This window comes from Haliaeetus leucocephalus, unplaced genomic scaffold (assembly GCF_000737465.1).
Source record: "Haliaeetus leucocephalus isolate CR32 unplaced genomic scaffold, Haliaeetus_leucocephalus-4.0 Scaffold195, whole genome shotgun sequence".
Lineage (NCBI taxonomy): Eukaryota > Metazoa > Chordata > Aves > Accipitriformes > Accipitridae > Haliaeetus > Haliaeetus leucocephalus.
Genome location: NW_010972631.1, coordinates 4063665 through 4082248, shown reverse-complemented (window position 1 = coordinate 4082248; position 18584 = coordinate 4063665). Strand labels below are relative to the sequence as shown.

The 18584-nt window shown below is 42.3% G+C and overlaps 1 protein-coding gene across 1 annotated transcript in view; it reads right to left on the bottom strand.

Annotated features, from left to right (window-relative positions):
- Positions 1–9830: 9830 nt before the first annotated feature.
- The window catches only part of IBTK (inhibitor of Bruton agammaglobulinemia tyrosine kinase), a 58121-nt gene continuing 49367 nt past the window's right edge, over positions 9831–18584 (bottom strand). The window contains exons 27-29 of the mRNA XM_010565749.1: positions 13250–13318; positions 13017–13149; positions 9831–10574 (exon numbers count right to left, since the gene is read on the bottom strand). Coding sequence (XP_010564051.1) covers positions 10449–10574; positions 13017–13149; positions 13250–13318 — 328 coding nt within the window. The 3' untranslated portion in view covers positions 9831–10448. The remainder of the gene's footprint in view (positions 10575–13016; positions 13150–13249; positions 13319–18584) is intronic.

Sequence of the window (18584 nt, the reverse complement as noted above, 5' to 3'; positions counted from 1 at the left end):
ATAATGACAGCTCATAGCACTAGCAGCAGGTCATGGAACAAAGCTGAAATGGGATTTTGCTGCAAAACTACAAGGATCTACCTCTCTATAACATGAAACAATATCCAAAATTGAGATTTTAGAGTATTGTTGGTCCCAGAGAAATCATTACAGAAAGAAAAAAATAAAGAGAAAAAAAACCTAACAGCATTTCAGCAGAACAGTATCACAAACTGGCTATTATCTTGCAGTGAGTTTGTAGAAATATGTGCAGATCGCATTACCACCGTATCACCATCACATAAGGAGGAAAACCAAATCTTCTATTAAATTCCCAAAGAATGCATTTTTAAAATTGAAAGGAAAAAAGTGCACTTTTGGGTTGAGAAACTCTCCCTCAATAACATTAATGCCAAACTATTTCAACACGCGATATCAAGACAAGCATATATTATCTATGGAGCTCACTGGCTCCAGCATGTCTACAGACAGAGACAACAGTAGGATTGATCACTCGTTCAGAAGAAAGATGATTGCAAAGTGCCCAAGAAGTCCAGGCCTGCTAGAAATACAAAGACTTTGTCAGCATCAATCTTTCTCGCTGGGAGAAATTGCTACATACACGGAAGAGCTTATTTCTAATTTCCCTTCAGTGTAGAAGGACTGAGAACATTAGGGCTCAAACCATTAGTTTGGAGAGTGCTGTGTTTCTTTCAGGTTAGAGACAATTTTGTATTGACAAATACATAAAGAAGTCAGCTAATCTACCCTAGCACAATGTTACTTGGTTTTAAATTTAGTCTCACACAAATGTGACAGAGGACAAGTTATGCAGTCTCCCCGTACAGGGTGCTACGATCTTATATAAAGAAACTGGAAACAACTTTCAGGACTTTTTAGTTGGTGAGGACAGGGCATGTGCAAGAAGAAACAGGACCAGGACACTGCACTCTTGTGTCTCACTCCTGTCTCACACAGAATAAGAGGGAACTGAAAGAGTCTATGGGATAACTTATCTGCTTGAAATGCTTTTAGCCACAACAGTCCAAGTTGGTTTTCCCTGGAATTTACTCTACTCATTTGGGAGCATTTTCTGTCATGGACATGAGTGTGTGAAGGTACATGAGAAGGGAAACGGTTCCTGATTTTGGCCTGCTCTGAATCCTGCTCTTTAATGCAGGATGCTGCCTATACCTCCATAACATTGTCCAGGAGTTATGGTAACCTCCATGTCAAGGGACCAAGAGCATAAAATGGTTTAAGGAGAAAATAATTCTAATTATTTTTCCTTTCTATTTGAGCAAGCTTTCTGGTACTATATAATTTATACTTACTATCAAAATATCATTGGACAACCTTAACCCAGTCCTTGGTAATGTTGTTATTACTGCAAGGCAGTGTTTCAGTCAGTCTTGTATAATGCATTAAAATACATGCAACTTTATTTTTTTTCTCCCTCTCAGCCTGATCCAAAATGTGTTAAACCAATAGAAGAATGCCAGGGATGTTGCAAAGGCTCAATCTCGACATATTGCAAGTGCAACCATAGCACAGCTGAACTGTATCACAGCCACATCACCACAGGAGGGTACATGAAGAAGCAGCCATACTTTCTGGAGATATTCAAGGCACAGATACTTTTGGGAAAATAGGCCTGGCAAACTGATATCTGACTGGAATCGGGGAAGCCGCAAGAGAAATACTCTATGAGTACAGCTCAACAGGACATAGGACTCTATGGATTCATTTTCCACCTCTGCCTCACCCCTGAACTTCACAAAACTTAAGTTTTAGCTTCTCTCCCTATGAACTGCTCAACAAGGCTAAAAGGAATTTAACAGCCAGCAACTGAAATTAATCATCATTATGCTGTCAGCAATACAATCCAAAAGAGATGTTATTAAAAATGTTAGAAATATTTAGACAAGAGTCAAAAAGCCAGTTCTTGAGTCTGTTGGATGTCAATATACTGCTTCAGAGTCCAAAGCAGCATTACAAACGTCCAACACTGAGCTTAGTGATGCCACTTTTAATAAGTTAAAGAAATATTAAATTCCTATTCATAAATTCTTCCTTCTTCCAGAATGGACATTGATTAACTAATTCTCAATAAATAAAAGATCAACAGCTTTTATTCTGTGATAAATCCTTCAGCTGCAATGTGTTTGCACTCTCCTGTACTATCCACTGCATTTCCTCCAGCTGCTATGAGCTATTAGTAATGTTTCCAGAATGAAAACATGGAACTGTTCCTGTTTCCTCCCAAACACCAGAACTGACAAAAATGAAACAGAGAGTGACATTGCCAACAGTTGCTACCTGATCCCATCATCTTTGCGGATAATGGTTACAAATAATAATGCAAGGTATAACTCAATCCTACTCCTACTTGAGTTAACCTTATTTTTCCTTTGAGTGAAGTGGGAGGAGACTCTTCACATGCCAACACACAGTCCCTAAACAGAGCATGTGTCTCTATAATTCTCATTTCTCATCTGTAACTTCACAGGGGGGAACACGGCACGACACAAAACAAAAAAAAACCAAAGAACAGGTCATGAAACCAAAAAACCAAGTCACGATCCATACATCATAGTTTAGTGAATGTCTGGCCATGATAAGCAGTGCGCAGTTGTTTACAGGACCATGTTAAACAGCAGAGTGTGTAAGTCTGTTATTTCCACATAGCCACATGCCTACCACATAATTTGGGGCTGATCATGATTCTTTCAAGCAAAAAGCTTGTGAAGCAGTAGTCTAAAGCAGCTAAGTTTTACAGAGAACTATTCTGCCAAAACATTTGATTTTTCAAAATATTTCTTGGCTTTGTATCCAGAGACTACTAAAGCAAACAGCCTTACAGTCCTTCAGGAGAACCCAGTTAGACAAAGCTGGAAAACCTACAAAGAAGCAGTGGTAAGTATAAATGTGATAAAGCAAAACATTGATTTCTAGTCCACTAAATTGCTCCTTTCAAAGGCATCCACCTCCTTACATTGGCTACACGGGGAGATTAAGTTCCTGTGCTTTCCTTACCTAAAAATACCTGATGTAGAAATCCTCTTTTCAGGGCTCCTTATCTGCAGTATACCCATCTTACAATAGTACTGATAAGAAGTCCTACCCAAAGTAGTTTGCCTTCAATAGCTCATAAATTAATTTCCTTTCCTATTTAACATTCAACACATTTTGCGCTAACAAAGCTTTAAGAGCTTGCTGGACTTTCATATTTCTGTCCCTGCAGTAAGGCTTCTGAGAACCTGGGCAAGACCTCAATGCAAGCACAGAATCACAGGAATTGCAATACATATTTTATAAGGTTATACAATTAATGACATGGTAACCTGCTTCAAACTATTGTTTAAGGATAATCCTGACCATGTTGATTTTCCCTATCCACAACTCGTTTAAGAAAAGCTGAGAAGGACATATAAATGCAGATCTGGGGGGAGGTGCTGAACAGAGAAACCTCCTTCCCACTCATGAAACAGCTGAAACAAGCAAGCAAAGTCACCAGCAGTAAGTGAACTCTGACAGCTTTCCCCTAACTAACATCTCACTAACACAGAAACATGGAGGCGAGGAGGTCCTGAGGCCTCAGATGAATACCACCAGTAAAGACCCCTTTGATACATCAGTGGTGTCCCATCCAAATCATGGGGAAGGAAAAGGCAAGACGGTACATCCCCTAAATGGAGAGAAATGGGAACACTCTCCTGAGGAAATGAAAAGGGAGTCAGATGGACTAAGACTAACGGTATTAGTTATATTCTATTTACTTGTTCTACTGGTGCATTTCCCCAAATTTAGGACCGTTCCCCTTCAAAGATCCCACTGTTTGAATGCAGCCTCTGAGCACTCAAACTGGAAAGCTTGCCCCTTAAAAGTTCCTAGACAGTCCAAAGGCATGGACATTTAATTTTCCTTTGGCGAGATAACTAGTTTGCCAAGAGGGACCCCTAGACTACAGACGTGGGTGTTGTGACTGCCAACACCATGTGACAGAAAGGCAGCAGAAGACAGCCCTATGCTGACCACTGGCAAAATAAGGCGAAACAGAGGCTAGAGGCCTCAGTTCTTGCTTCGATGCAAGCAATAGCATTTCTATTACCCAGCTTACAATACAAATAAGAAAAAAAAAAAAAATGGATCTCCGCAAAGGTCACAGCAGTGTTCAACACACTTGGAAACAGAAGACAAATGAGAGGTTCACCTTGAGGTTCCCAGATGACGGGGCAGAGCACACCCTCAGCCAGGCTGCAGATGACACAAAGCCAGAAGGAGCAGCTGATACGCCAGAGGGTTGTGCTTCCATCCAGATGGTCCTCGACAGGCTGGAGAAATGGGCTGACAGGAACCTCATGATGGTCAACACAGGGAAGTACAAAGTCCTGCCCCTGGGAAGGGACAACCCCAGGCACCAGGACAGGCTGGGGGCCGACAGACTGGAAAGCAGCTTGGCAGAAAAGGACCTGGGGATGCTGGCGGAGTCCAGGCTGAACACGAGCCAGCAATGTGCCCCTGTAGGGAAGAAGGCTGATGGGCTCTTGGGCTGCATTAGAAAGTGTTGCCAGGAGGCCGAGGAAGGTGATCCTTTCCCTTTACTCAGCACTGCTGAGGCCACAGCTGGAGTGCTGGGTCCAGTTCTGGGCTCCTCAGTACAAGAGAGACATGGACAGACTGGAGGGTCTCCAGCCAAGGGCCTTCCAACCTCAAGCACTCTGTGATTCTGCAGTTTTATTCAATACCATTGCGACAGCAGGAGGAGCGGCAGCTATCAGTATATCAAAAACAATAGCATTTTGATACTACCTGTGGTGACTCTAAGGCTGCTCATTACCCTCAAATGGCATTTCTAATTGTGGCTCAGCTTACAGCAGGTGAAGATCTCAACTAGAAACTTCATGGCAGGTTTCTGTGTCTGCACATGTGTGTATGCACATGTGTACACACGTGCACATGCTTATGCATGAAAATAATGTAACTGAGATACAGTAACAAGTACTACACAAACAAGAACAGAAAAAAATATTTATTATCAAGCTAATACTGACAAGAGAAAAATATTTGGTTGTTATATGTTCAAAACCAGAGAAAAAAGTCCTTGTAACTTGCACTTCTAACTCCCTTTTGTGCTCAGCCCAAGTTGCCACAGATGCATCTCAGCAAGGTCAGGGGCAGATCAGGAAATCTGCACCAAAGGCTACTGCACAGGCACAGAAATACCCAAGCATTCTGAAAGGTGTGAAAGTATTAGTAAAGACGTATCTATGGGAACTGTAATACACTGTAAAAAGTGACTTCATGTTGTAAAAAAGTTTGCACCAGGACAGTAGTTACCTTTATTTTACAATGGACTTAAAACCTTTGTTGCAGTATGCCACCACTACTGCGTATCACTTGAGACAGAAGAAAAAAGAGGAAAAAATATTAGGTTTATAAAGCTGTGGTTGGGATGAACTGCATTATACCCAAGGTAGGAACTGCCCTTTGATACAGCAGTATACTACTTGGTTGATTCCTTTACCTCAGTCCCGTGGGAATCAGTAAGCATCTCCTGTATTTAAGATTGAAAGCATCATAGCTTTCAGAAGAAAACTACTGAAATATTCACAAGTCAACAGAGCCAATTTGAAACATCCAGGACTGCAGCTGCTGTGCCAAGGCTATCAGCACTACAGTCACAAGGAGAAAGGCGTGTTTGAGAGCGAGTACATAGTTACGATGCCTCGGATCTGGCTGTTTTTTTGCTACTGTTTTCATAAAGCCTCTTCAGTACATAGTATAAATGTTACTCCATATACTTCCTTTTTGGGGGGAATTTTTTAAATCTCACCCCCTTAATAAGCTAAATTTTTATCATCAAAGCAGGAGACTTGCTCATGCTCTAAGTTACATAAGACATAAAAGCACAACCCAGGAGAAGTTAAATTCAGCTTCAGAACTACATGAACTTGGACACTACTGAAATTAAGCTGGTAATTTCAGGCTCTGAACAAGGTAAAGAAAATGCACAGCTTAATGACTGCTATGCAGGGAAGACTTTTATATGGGAACATTAGGACTTGATATAAACAGCACCCAAAGTTCCACTCTTCAATAAAAAAAAAAACCATCACACACATTTTGTCATTGCCACTTACGGTGAAAGCCTTAGAATTTCTACAGTAAGTGGTGCATTTCTAACATATCCAATAGCACTTCATAATAAGTTTGCACTGCACAGTATTACATAAATCTTCACATCTCCTTGTCCACCAAAGCTTTATCAATACTACGCCTTCAGTTATTGCTTGTAGCCCTTTCAGAACAGGAACAAATAGGTATTTGTGATGGGTTGACCCTGGCTGGACGCCAGGTGCCCACCAAAGCCGTTCTATCACTCCCGCATCCTCAGCTGGACAGGGGAGAGAAAAAAATATAACAAAAAGCTTGCGGGTCGAGATAAGGACAGGAGAGATCATTCACTAATTACCATCACGGGCAAAACAGACTCAGCTTAGGGAAAATTAGCTCACTTTTTATTACAAATCAGCCAGAGTAAGGTAAATGAGAAATAAAACGAAATCTCAGAACACCTTCCCTCCACCCCTCCCTTCTTCCCGGGCACAACTTCACTCCCGGATTTCTCCACCAAGCCCCCCCAGCGGCACAAGGGGGACAGGGATGGGGTTTACGGTCATCACATGTTATTTTCTGCAGCTTCACCTCCTCAGGGCGAGGGCTCATCACACTCTTCCCCTGCTCCAACGTGGGGTCCCACCCACGGGAGACAGTCCTCCACGAACTTTCTCCAACGTGGGTCCTTCCCACGGGCTGCAGTTCTTCACGAACTGCTCCAGCATGGGTACTTTCCACGGGGTGCAGTCCTTGAGGCACAGACTGCTCCAGCGTGGGTCCCCCGCAGGGTCACAAGTCCTGCCAGAGAACCTGCTCCAGAGTGGGCTCCTCTCTCCACAGATCCGCAGGTCCTGCCAGGAACCTGCTCCAGCGCAGGGTTCCCACGGGGTCACAGCCTCCTTCGGGAACCCACCTGCTCCGGCGTGGGGTCCTCCACGGGCTGCAGGTGGATATCTGCTCCACCGTGGACCTCCCTGGACTGCAGGGGGACAGCCTGCCTCACCAGGGTCTTCACCACGGGCTGCAGGGGAATCTTCGCTCCGGCGCCTGGAGCATCTCCTCCCCCTCCTTCTGCACTGACCTTGGTGTCCGCAGGCTTGTTTCTCTTACATGTTCTCACTCCTCTCTCTGGTGGCTGTTTTCCACGTCCCAACTTTTTTTTTCCTTCTTAAAAATGTTATCACAGAGGCGTTACCACTATCACTGATTGGCTCGGCCTTGGCCGGCGGCGGGTCCATCTTAGAGCCGGCTGGGATGGGCTCGCTCTCTCTCGAACACAGGGGAAGCTTCCAGCAGCTTCTTACAGGAGTCACCCCTGTAACCCCCCCCCGCTACCAAAACCTTGCCACATAAAACCAATACATTATTACCAAACCACTGGCAGCCCAGAGGAGCATGCTCTGGCAGCAGAGGTGCTCCCTTCAGAAAGAGGGTCAGAGAAAGAGAGGAACAAGTCCTGGCTGAAAGGAATTTCTATAGAGCTGATCCCAGAAAAGCTACAGGCTCTACATGGGGCACAACAGGCAACTGGAAGAACTTCCAGATTCTGCTTCAGGACATAACCATAAATTTACTGCTTAACCTTAGACTAACCAACTTATTACTTGAGTGTTGATAGTCACCACCTGGAAGCTGGATAACAGTTCACAGTTATCGTACTTCACAAATATAGTGAGGCTTAACTGTCAACATTTGCAAAGCGCAGAAAGTTCAGATGAAAAGCTTCACTACCACTCAGTACGTACAGATGGAGAGAAGAGATAAGACGTTAACTCTATTTGCTGAAGTGGTGCAATATAATTCAATTCTACAACTGCAAACAAATCGAATGAGGAGTTACAGCTATGCACACGTGCATGCACACACTCTCCTTCAGCCCTGACGCTATCAGCTATTTGTGCAATACAAAGATGTGATCCTGAAAACCCCGCTGTGTTCATAGCCTTACAACTGAATTCCACCTTTGCAGTATGCACGAAAGTGGGCAGTGTGTCTTGTAAACATCTTAAAATACACACAGTGGGAAAAAGACTAAGATTCTGCTTATTTCTCCCTTCTATTGCAATAAAGGCAGCATATAGAAGGTGGGATAAACAAAAGTATCTGTATATGTGCACAGAGAAAACACAAGACAACTTTACACTTAATACATTCTTCATATTTTTTTTCTTTTTGTTATGTATCACCTGTTGTTCCAGGTGTTGTGTCACCAGATGGCACGACCACAGTTCTCGCAACGAAGTGCTGTGCTGCCATCAATGACATTTAGCAGAAGTGCTAAGGTCCCCTTCAGAATAAACCTGTAACATTAGACAAAAAATAGCCCTAGAAGCTCAGTCACACTGCAAGGCAGTCACAGCTGATGAATCACAATGACTGGAGAGTGCTGAGCAGGAGCAGGTAGCTAGTATTCCCCGTGCACCTCTCATGACCTCTTCACCTACCGTACAGGGATTCTAGCCAGGCTCACGTAGCAGATATAGCTGCTGTGCTTAAAGCAAAGGGCACCTGGCATCCTCCCACCTCGAACCGCATAACCTATGAGACAGGCAGCTATTTCCTTGTAGTCAGGGTTCACTGGCTGACAAACATACGTGACATATTCCTGCAGAATTACAGAACAGTGAAATGACTAGACGAAGAAGATTCATCTTCTACTTTAATGGCACTTCAATCTGAGGAGACACAGATCTATAAATGGTTTACCACTGTGGGAAATTAGTTGAGAATCCAGCCTCAGGTGTTGCATTCTCCGTATCTTCCTGGAATAAACTTTTAAGGGATAGGAAGGAGAAAAAAAAAGGCAAGAAATATTAAAGTATTGAGAACAATTAAAAAAAAAGCTTTTGGGTCAATTTTCCCTGCTTACTTTCTTATTTGAGAATGTTTCACGAAAATGATGATTTTTTCATTAGGAGAGGAGAGAGCACTGACTCTTAGGTTTCCCCCAGCTGTTCATTATTACTTGAGAGCAAATGCAGTGGGCCTGTGTAGCTTCAAAATGCCTACAGTTCTTGTTTCATACATAAAAGAAATATTTTGAGATTACTCTATAGTTACCCAAAGCATTGATTATATATAGACAGCACATAAAAGTATACTAACTTTGTGTAAATCAAGATTTTATGGTTTATTGCATTTGTTTACAATTTTTGTGGGGGATTTTTTGGTGTAGCTTGACCTGAAACCATTAGACATATCTACATAGTTTTTTTCAAGATTCTTTTATCACACAGTGATCAATTCTCTACATTCATTTTCTGTACTCTCTCAATTCCAGTTTTCCAGAGTTCATGAGTATTGACACTACTGAAAAAGTACAAGTTCAAACACACCTATACAAACAGACAAACTAGACGGAATATTGCAGATAAGGCTACTTTTTTTTTCTTTTTATATATATATAAATTTGTTTAAACCAGGCACAGAGAACTTTGGAACACACAATACTGAAAGCCACCTATGATAATCTTTGAAGGTTAGGTGTTTGCAAATTCCACAGTCAAGCATTCATCCCTATAGCTTTAACAATAAATACACAGATCTTTTATTTCCTCAGCACTTCAAGTGAATTGTACCTTAAACACAGTGGTTCTAAAACTGTACCATATTTACCAGAATAAGACTATAGCTAATTAAGTGCCACCACGTTCTATTCAACTGTGTGCTTTACTTCACAACAGAGCTGACTGCTCAAAGGCCGGTCTCACAACAGTGAAAAAACATGCACAACTGAACTGAGAGCAGGCAATGGCAGGGCACTTAGGTACAGCGTAGAGGTTCATCGTGGAACATGACAATAAGAAGTACTGGCTGTAACAATCAGAGAACCAGCACTTGCACACATAACTTAAGGAAAACTGCATTATCAAACTGTACTTTTACATGAAGTTCAAGCACAAACTTTTTCCAATATTCCCAATCTGCCAAAAAGCTCTGAAGAACATACCCCCCCCCCAACTTTAAAGATGCATAATTCTGCACATTCAATTCCACATTAAATCACAAAATAAGCACTCGCTTTTCAGCCACCTGTGAATTTAAGGAAAAAACCCTCGCAAATTAAGATTAGCAAATGCACTTCCAATCTACAGCTTCATGTAACATTACTAATAACATGTCTTGTTAAAGAAATTCTCTCAAAACATACAGACAATATATACTGTGGGTAAATGACACAGTGAACACAGTATTTCCATTCTTTCTAACAAATACCTAGTGATTATGTGCAGGCTTTTAATGCTGATGTTAAAAGTTACACGATTCCTGTTCTTCCAGTCCCGTTTTACTTGTATCAAGAATTAGAACTTCTGAAGTGCACATACAACATGGACTGTGAACAGTATGAATTAGTGCTTGTTCCACATAGGTGCTGCTATAGGTCCCTGTGGAGCCCTTTCAACAGTCACAAATTCATCAGGGTTGTCAAAAGCTTCATAGTGGATTAATAAATCTTGAATAGCACACTCCTCGATCTATAAGGAAAAAAGAACATGTATGTCAGTGTCAGATCTATGTTTACACCACTAGCACAGTTATGAACTGGCATGCATCTTGAATGCATGTCTGCTACAGACCTCCTAATCAGAAAGTACTAGTAGATGAGGCCTTCTTCAGACAACTTGAAGAAATCTCATGCTTGCAGGTCTTGCTCCTCATGGGGACCTTAAGCCACCCTGATATCTGCTCGAAAGACAACACAGCAGGGCACAAGCAGTCCAGGAGGTTTGCATTGGTGAAAACTTCCTAACACAGATGATCAAGGAGCTGATGAAGGGAGACACTCTACTGTATCTCATACTTACAAATAAAGAAGGACTGGTCAGGGATAAGAAGGCTGAGGTCAGCCTTGGCTGCAATGACCATGAGATGGAGCTCAGGATCCCGAGAGATGGGCACAAGACAAATAGCAGGATAACAACCTGGGACTTCAGAAGAGAAGACTACAATCTGTTCAGGGATCTGCTTGGAAAAAATTCATGGGATATGGCCCTGGAAAGAAGAGGGGTCCAGGACAGCTGGTTGATTTTAAGGATCACCTCCTCCAAGCTCAAGAATGATCCATGCCAATGAGCAGGAAGCCAAGCAAGAGTGGCAGGAGGCCTGCATGGACAAAAAAAGAGCTCCTCCGAAAACTCAAACAAAAAGGAAGCATGCAAGAGGTGGTAGAGGAGAAAGGTGACCTAGAAGGAAAACACAGACACTGTCTGAGCACACAGGAACAGAATTAGGAAAGTCAAAGCCTGCCTGGAGTTGGATCTGGCAAGGGACATGAAGGCCAACAAGAAAAGCTTCTACAGCAGGAAAAAGATGACATGGGCCCACTACTGAATGACAGAGGACATGGAGAAGGCTAGGGAACTAACAGACTTCCCTGTCTTGGTCTTTAGTAGTAAGATCAGCCTTCAGCAATCCCAGGCCCCTGAGATCAGAACTAGCCAAGATGATTGCAAGCCCACTCTCAAAGAAATCTGAAAGGTTGTGGTGATAAGGGTTGGTTCCCGAGGACTGGAAGGAAGCAAATGTCATTCCTACCTTCAAGAAATGCAAGGAAGATCTGGGTGACTACTTACCAGTCACCCTCATCTTGATCCCTAGGAAAGTGGTAGAGCTTAAGTACAGACTAAGAGCTTAAGCAGACAAGCTTAAGTACAGACAATGTAAATCGACAGTGAGATGGACTGAAAACTGAATAAACTAGTGATCTCAAAGGGTTGTGATAAGTGGCACAAAGTACAGCTAGAGGCCAGTCACTAGCACCAATACTGAGATGGAGACTAGGGCCAGTACTGTTTAACATCTTCATCAATTACCCGCATGATGGGACAGAGTGCACCCTCAGCAAGGTTGCAGACAATACAAAATTGGAAGGAGTGGCTGATACGCCAGATGGTGGCACTGCCACTCAGAGGGACCCAGACACGCTGGAGAAACGGGCTATGAGGAACATCATGAAGTTCAACAAAGGGAAATGCAGCATCCAGCTCCTGGGAAGAATAACCACAAGCACCAGTACATACTGGGGGCCGACAGGCTGGAAAGCAGCTTAGCATAAACGGTTCTGGGGTCCTAGTGGACAAGTTGACTATTAGCCAGCAAGGTGCTCGTGTGGCAAAGAAGAGTGACAGCCTCCTGTGCTCTATGAGGGACAGCACTGTCAGCAGATTAAGACAGGTCATCCTTTTCTTCAGCACTGGTGAGATGCATTCAGAGTGCTGGGTCCACTTCTGGACTCCCCAGTGCAAGAGAGACATGGACATATTGGAGACAGTCCAGTGAAGGGACACAAAAACGATTAAGAACTTGGAGCACCTGACACACTAGGAGATGCTGAGCACACTAGTTTAGCGTGGAGAAGAGAAGGCTTAGGGAGATCTTATCAAAGTGTATAAATATCTGATGGGAGAGCATAAAGATGACTGAGCCATGCTCTTCTCAGTGGTGCCCAGTGGCAGGAGAAGAGGTAATGGGCACAGACTGAAGTAACAGAAAACTGCATTTAAATATAAAAATCTTTTTTACTATGAGAGCGGTTAGACACTGGAACAGGTTTCCCAGAGAGGCCATGGAGTGTCCATCCTTGCAGATATTCAAAAGCTGCCTGGACACAGCTTTGACCAACCTGCTCTAACTGACCCTGCTCTCAGCAGGGGTTTGGATTAGACAATTTCCAGAGGTTCCTTCCAACCATTCTCTGATGCTGTGAACGCATTAATCATGGACTCAGTAGTCAATTTGACTTTAATATAGGCCTACCTTATCAAACAGCAATGTGAAGTTATTATTAAATGATATTTAATATAATTATGTAAATGATACTGTGTACCAATATATAATTAAACCTAAAAACTGATCTCTGAAACAGCCATTAGAAATTCCTTGTGTTACTTCACAGCTGCAGTAACTTAGCATTTTACCTGGATCAAAGCCAAAGGTTTTTCTCTGCTCCTAATAAGAGCAGCTTCTTGCTGGAGCTCTTCCTCTACAATAGCTGAAAACATGACAGGTGCTATCACTGGAGAGCTAGTTGGTGATCCTACTGACCAAGGACTGCAAAAAAACCAAATGACATTATGAGGCAACGTCAAGAACAAGGTCACCACAACACACAGAAAACAAGCTCCAGAATCTAAGCCACTGTCAAACCTACTTATGACTCTCCAGCTGTGAGGAATCCAGAACATGGTCTTCCAGACCTGGGCTGCTTCTAGTGGTGCACCTGGAAAAAGATAGGAAAGGAGAGTGAAAGTCACTGACAGAGCATTCTCCTACATCATGCTGTGAAGTACAAATTTACAGCAGGCAATTACAAATGTGTAGGGTTTTTCCAGATGAAAGGTATTAGGATGTAATGCTGAATTTGTCTTTAAGCATGATACTGTGACTAGAGACACTGATGCTCATTTCTGACTACTAGAAGTTAATGGATTTTCAGCTTTGGCATTAATTCTGGCATTTCCTAACATTTGAGCCTTTGAACAAAGGTGCTTTTTTTAAAAAAAACCAAGGGTTTTTTTACATGTAAAATAGTCAACTGAGTTATGCACTAACAGCATTGACTATAAATGTTTGCAATTAATATGAAAAGACTATGGCTCCAAGATAAAAAAAAAAAACCACAGCTGTCCTGTATTCAAATCAAGCATTTCATGTAAAAGAACCAGCGCTACAATAGCAATAGTAAATTATTTCCTCAAGTGTAAGCCCAGAAATTATGGGCTTTCAGTACATATCCCTGCAACCACCTCCCATATTAATAATAGCATAAAACTAGAACTAATCGAATTGAAAAAAAAAAAAAAATCCTGAAATATCAATAGATTTCCCAACAGGAAGATATTTTATTCAGCTGCAAAATGTTAACCTCTCAACAAAAAAGAAGTCACATTTTGTATATTGTATGCCTTAAGAGACAAGTATATTTGTCAGAAAAATCCTCCATCAGTAGGAAGAGACGGACCTATTCTTGTCATTTAATACCTATCTTTGGCAACTTTTGCAATTTCCAGAACTCTAAAAAAGTGTTACAGCATACATTGTAAAAAAACTGTTAAGGGTGTTGGTATTTCAATAAATCAGTCTCAATTTTCCTTAAGGCTTTGGTAATCCTCTGTAAGTGGCCACAAACTCTTGGAAAAGAGGAAAAATCTATAGAAAGCTAAGAGTATTCCAGTAACTGCCTGGAATATTTTCCCCAGAACACAATTCCAAGAACAACAAGAACCATGATTCCTACCACTAAGTAATGAGGGCAAGATCTCAAAAAATCTGAAGTGCAACATCCATCATCAAAAATGGCATTTAAATGAACCATGCGCAGCGTTTTGTCCCAAAACATAATTTTGCCCACCAAACAGCCAACTACTCAAAGAACAGAATGAACACAAATTTAACTGCTCAAGGAAAAATATATACATATCTGCAGCAACAACTGTCAAGGCATAACACTGGACTTCAAAAGAGGCTTTCTACAGTGTCACTCCCTTGAATCAAACCCAGCAGATATGCCTTCTGCCAGGTCATATTGTTTCTGTGTTTCCACTGGGAAAGCACAATTCATGTTAGTCAAGACAATCCTTCCCCTCCATTTTCAGTAATGGTGATCGTGTCAGTCATTAACAGGACAGCCAGTGGTAGACTGTATGGAGAGGAACCCAAACAGGTGTGGTACTCTCCAAACTGGACGTTTCTGGATAACTGCTATTCCAGAGCTTTGAAAGACCTGACACAAGAAACAACAGCTCCATGGCAAGAGTGGTCAAATCTGCTGTACCATTCTCCAGATTGAGCATCTATACAGCTGCAGTTCCTTTATTTTGACCTCATTAATATGCAATGCTTTTTCCATAGGTGTTGAAGAACAGTTAGAAATGGAAAAAGAGTAGAAAATTGGTATCTTGTAAAATTTTCTCTCTTTTGTCTTTGGTAAAAGAAAACCAATGGCAGGTTAGAGAATCCTATTTTATTTAAGAAAGGTATTGGGTCATGCCAGATAAGTGTGATAAACAAATATGGGAATTCTGTAAGACATTGAGTCAAGAGCCACATAACCTTTTTTTTTTTTTTTAAACAAGTTTCTCATATCTCTCCTTCCTAGCTAATTCCTTACTCACTTTACAGCTGGCTTAATCATTATTTTAGAGAATAAGTTAACTAAAAGAAATATAACTAAGTTAACATTGGTGGACACAATAAGCAGCAAAGCTCAGACCAGTAGACAATATTAAGAGATGCTATTAATTTAGCAAAGGATAAAAATGAACAGTATGACTCTCAGCAAGGCAACAGGTGGATGGGGAGAGGGTGGGGAGGGTGTAGCAGTCCACTTTCTGGATGCCAGGCTGCCATTCAGAAGGCCCTCAAGAGGCTAGAGAAATAGGCAACCAAGAACTCATGAATTTCAAAGGTAAGTGCAAAGTCCTGCATTTGGAAGAGAATAGCCCCATGCAGCAGTACAGGCCACAGGCTGACTGGCTAGAAAGCAGCTCCGCAGAGAAGGACCTTGTGTAGTCCTGGCTGGCAGCAAGTCAAAGATGAATCGGCATGTGCCCTTGCAGCAAAGGCGGCCAGCTGCTTACTGGGCTGTACTAACAAGAGTGTCACCAGGCAGTTAAAGGAAGTGATATTTCCCCTCTATGCTGTATTTGTTAGTCTACGTACAGAGTATCATACCCAGTTATGGGCTCCTCAATACAAGGAGGATGCTGTCAGGCTGGAACAAGTCCAGTGGAGGGCCACCAATATTAGAGGCTAGAGCACACGACAGGAAGAACTGTGTTTTGTTAATCCTAAAGGAAGGCGGCAAAGGGGAGATCTCATTGCTGTCTTCAACTACCCAACTGGAGGGTAGAGGAAAGATGCAGCAAGGATCTTCTTAGATGTGCACAGTGATAGAATAAGAGGTAACATACAAAAGCTGCAAAATAGGAAATCCCAGTTAGATATAAGGAGAAAAATAAAATCCCACTATGGGGATGATCATACACTGGAACACTTCGCCCAGAAAGGTGGGGGTATCTTTATACTTGGAAGCAGTCACAATTCAACTGAACCAGGCCCTGAGCCACATAATCTAGTTTGACTTATTTTGACCAGGAGGCTGAAGTGGAGACTCTAAATTATTCTATGATTTCAACAGCAGGGGACTACTTTTTAGCTGAAGTCCAGATAAATCAGTATCGTGGTTTAACCCCAGCTAGCAACTAAGCACCACACAGTCGCTTGCTCACTCCCCAACAGTGGTATGGAAGAGAGAATCAGAAGGGTAAAAATGATAAAACTCATGGGTTGAGATAGATAAAGACAGTTTAATAGGTAAAGCAGAAGCTGCGCACACAAGCAAAGCAAACCAAGGAATCCATTCCCCACTTCCCACGGGCAGGCAGGTGTTCAGCCATCTCCAGGACAGCAGGGCTCCATCACGCCGAACGGGGACTTGGGAAGACAAACGCCATCACTCCCAACGTCCCCCCTTCCGTCTTCTTCCCCAGCTTTATACGCCAAGCATGACGTCCTATGGTCTGGAATATCCCTCGGTCAGTTGGGGTCAGCTGTCCCGGCTGTGTCCCCTCCAACTCCTTGTGCCCCCCCAGCCTCCTCGCTGGTGGGGTGGGGTGAGGAGCAGAACAGCCCTTGGCTCTGGGTAAGCACTGCTCAGCAGGGACCAAAACAGCCCTGGGTTATCAACACTGTTTCCAGCACAAATCCAAACCACAGCCCCATGCTAGCTGCTATGAAGAAAGTTAACTCTATCCCAGCTCAAACCAGCACAATCAGCTTCCAGCTTTTACTGTACTTAAGAAAGATAATAACATAATAAAAAGCAAGAAAACCAGAGAAAAGGAAGGAAGGAGAAGAGAAGATGAAGGAATTTTTTTGTTTGCTGGTTTGTTTAATTAAGAGCATGTTTGTACAACTTACTAAATGCCTTTATTCTGGTGTCATCTCTCAAATTTATCTCTTTTTCCACTTGCTTTAATAATGCTCACCTTCCTGTATATTTGACAGTAACGAACACCTATCCAGCCCATTTGACAGCTACACTCTTCTTCCCACTCACAATCCAAAGAACTCACAGTACTGTTATAAATGAATCCAAGTAGACTGTTATATTTAACAAACCTGTTTCAGTACAGATAAAAGTTCTTTCCAGAGTAAGACTTCTAAACAAACAAACCAACCAACCAAAAAACCCAAACAACGAGCAAAAAAACCACAACAGAAACTTCCAAAAACTGGAATTAATAGTTCCAGTGTCACAGCACACTCTAGTGATCAATTAAAAGATAAGTCTAAATACCTGTGGTCACCTCCCTCAATTTAAATGTGGCTTTAAAATGTAGGAAGCAGTTCAGATACTTTGAAGCTGTTTGTACATATGTACATCTGTGTTTCTCAATAGCAAGACACTCAGTCCAGATATTAAATCAACTGCAGATATTTCAACATGCTAGATTAATTCCTCAGCTGGCATCAAAATAACTAGGAGAAATGAAACAGACGGGAAACGGGAAGCTAGCATATACAGAAAAATGGGAAAAAAGCCTTAAAAATATAGAACTTGGAAACCTGGAAGTCTTGAAAATTAAAGACTGATGCAGAGACATAAGTGGTTCTGTATGGAAACAAACCAGCCAAGTATCACCAGTACTGAACCAACCTGATTAATTCAGTTGGCTGAACTTGCCATGACTCCTGCACAGCCACCAAGATGTCCCAGCACTCAGCTCCCTAGTGTTTCTTGAGGATTTGTTCATTTGAAGCCAGTTCAGGTCCGGTGCCTCCCTGATCTAATGACTGCTCTCAGAAAAGGAACACAAAGCCTGGTGTCCTGCAGAACCTCTTGGGTTTTGCTGTACCATGTGAATCATGTACTACTTATTAGCTCATTATTAGCCATGCCAGAACTAGGCCATTCCCACGCGAACCCACAAAGACTTGTTTCCACTAAGACTCCTTGCTGCTCCCTGGAGTAACACAGTGAAGACAACCCAGGCTGCCACAACAAAGTTAAGTCATGTCAGGCCTATGTTTTTAGCTTGGACTATGAGCTACACATGCACAGCTGCACAGCATAACTCCCAAGGCTGAGCTGTCCCTGGAAACAATGCAGCCCCATCCACACAGCCCAGCTTTTGGGCTGATCAGCCTCTGGACTGAATCTAGTTCACATCTCCACATTCATGAGGTGGTTAATCTACAGAAAATTTCTGGGTTGCATAAATTAGAAGGTGACAGTATATGGAAGACTGTTTATGCAACCACCAAAAAACCCTCATGCAGACACTTAAGAAAATTGTCAGTTTAATTACTGCACAGTTTATCCAAAGAAAAAAGACAATGCAGGAACAGTAGCCATGCAAGTATCATCAGTGTCCCATCAGTGAGTCTGACATCAGCTGACGAGGATTACTTAAGTTCTACGCATATGCAATTTCCTTTCCTTAAAAAGGAAGGGGTAAGGGTGTGGATAATTAATCTTCACA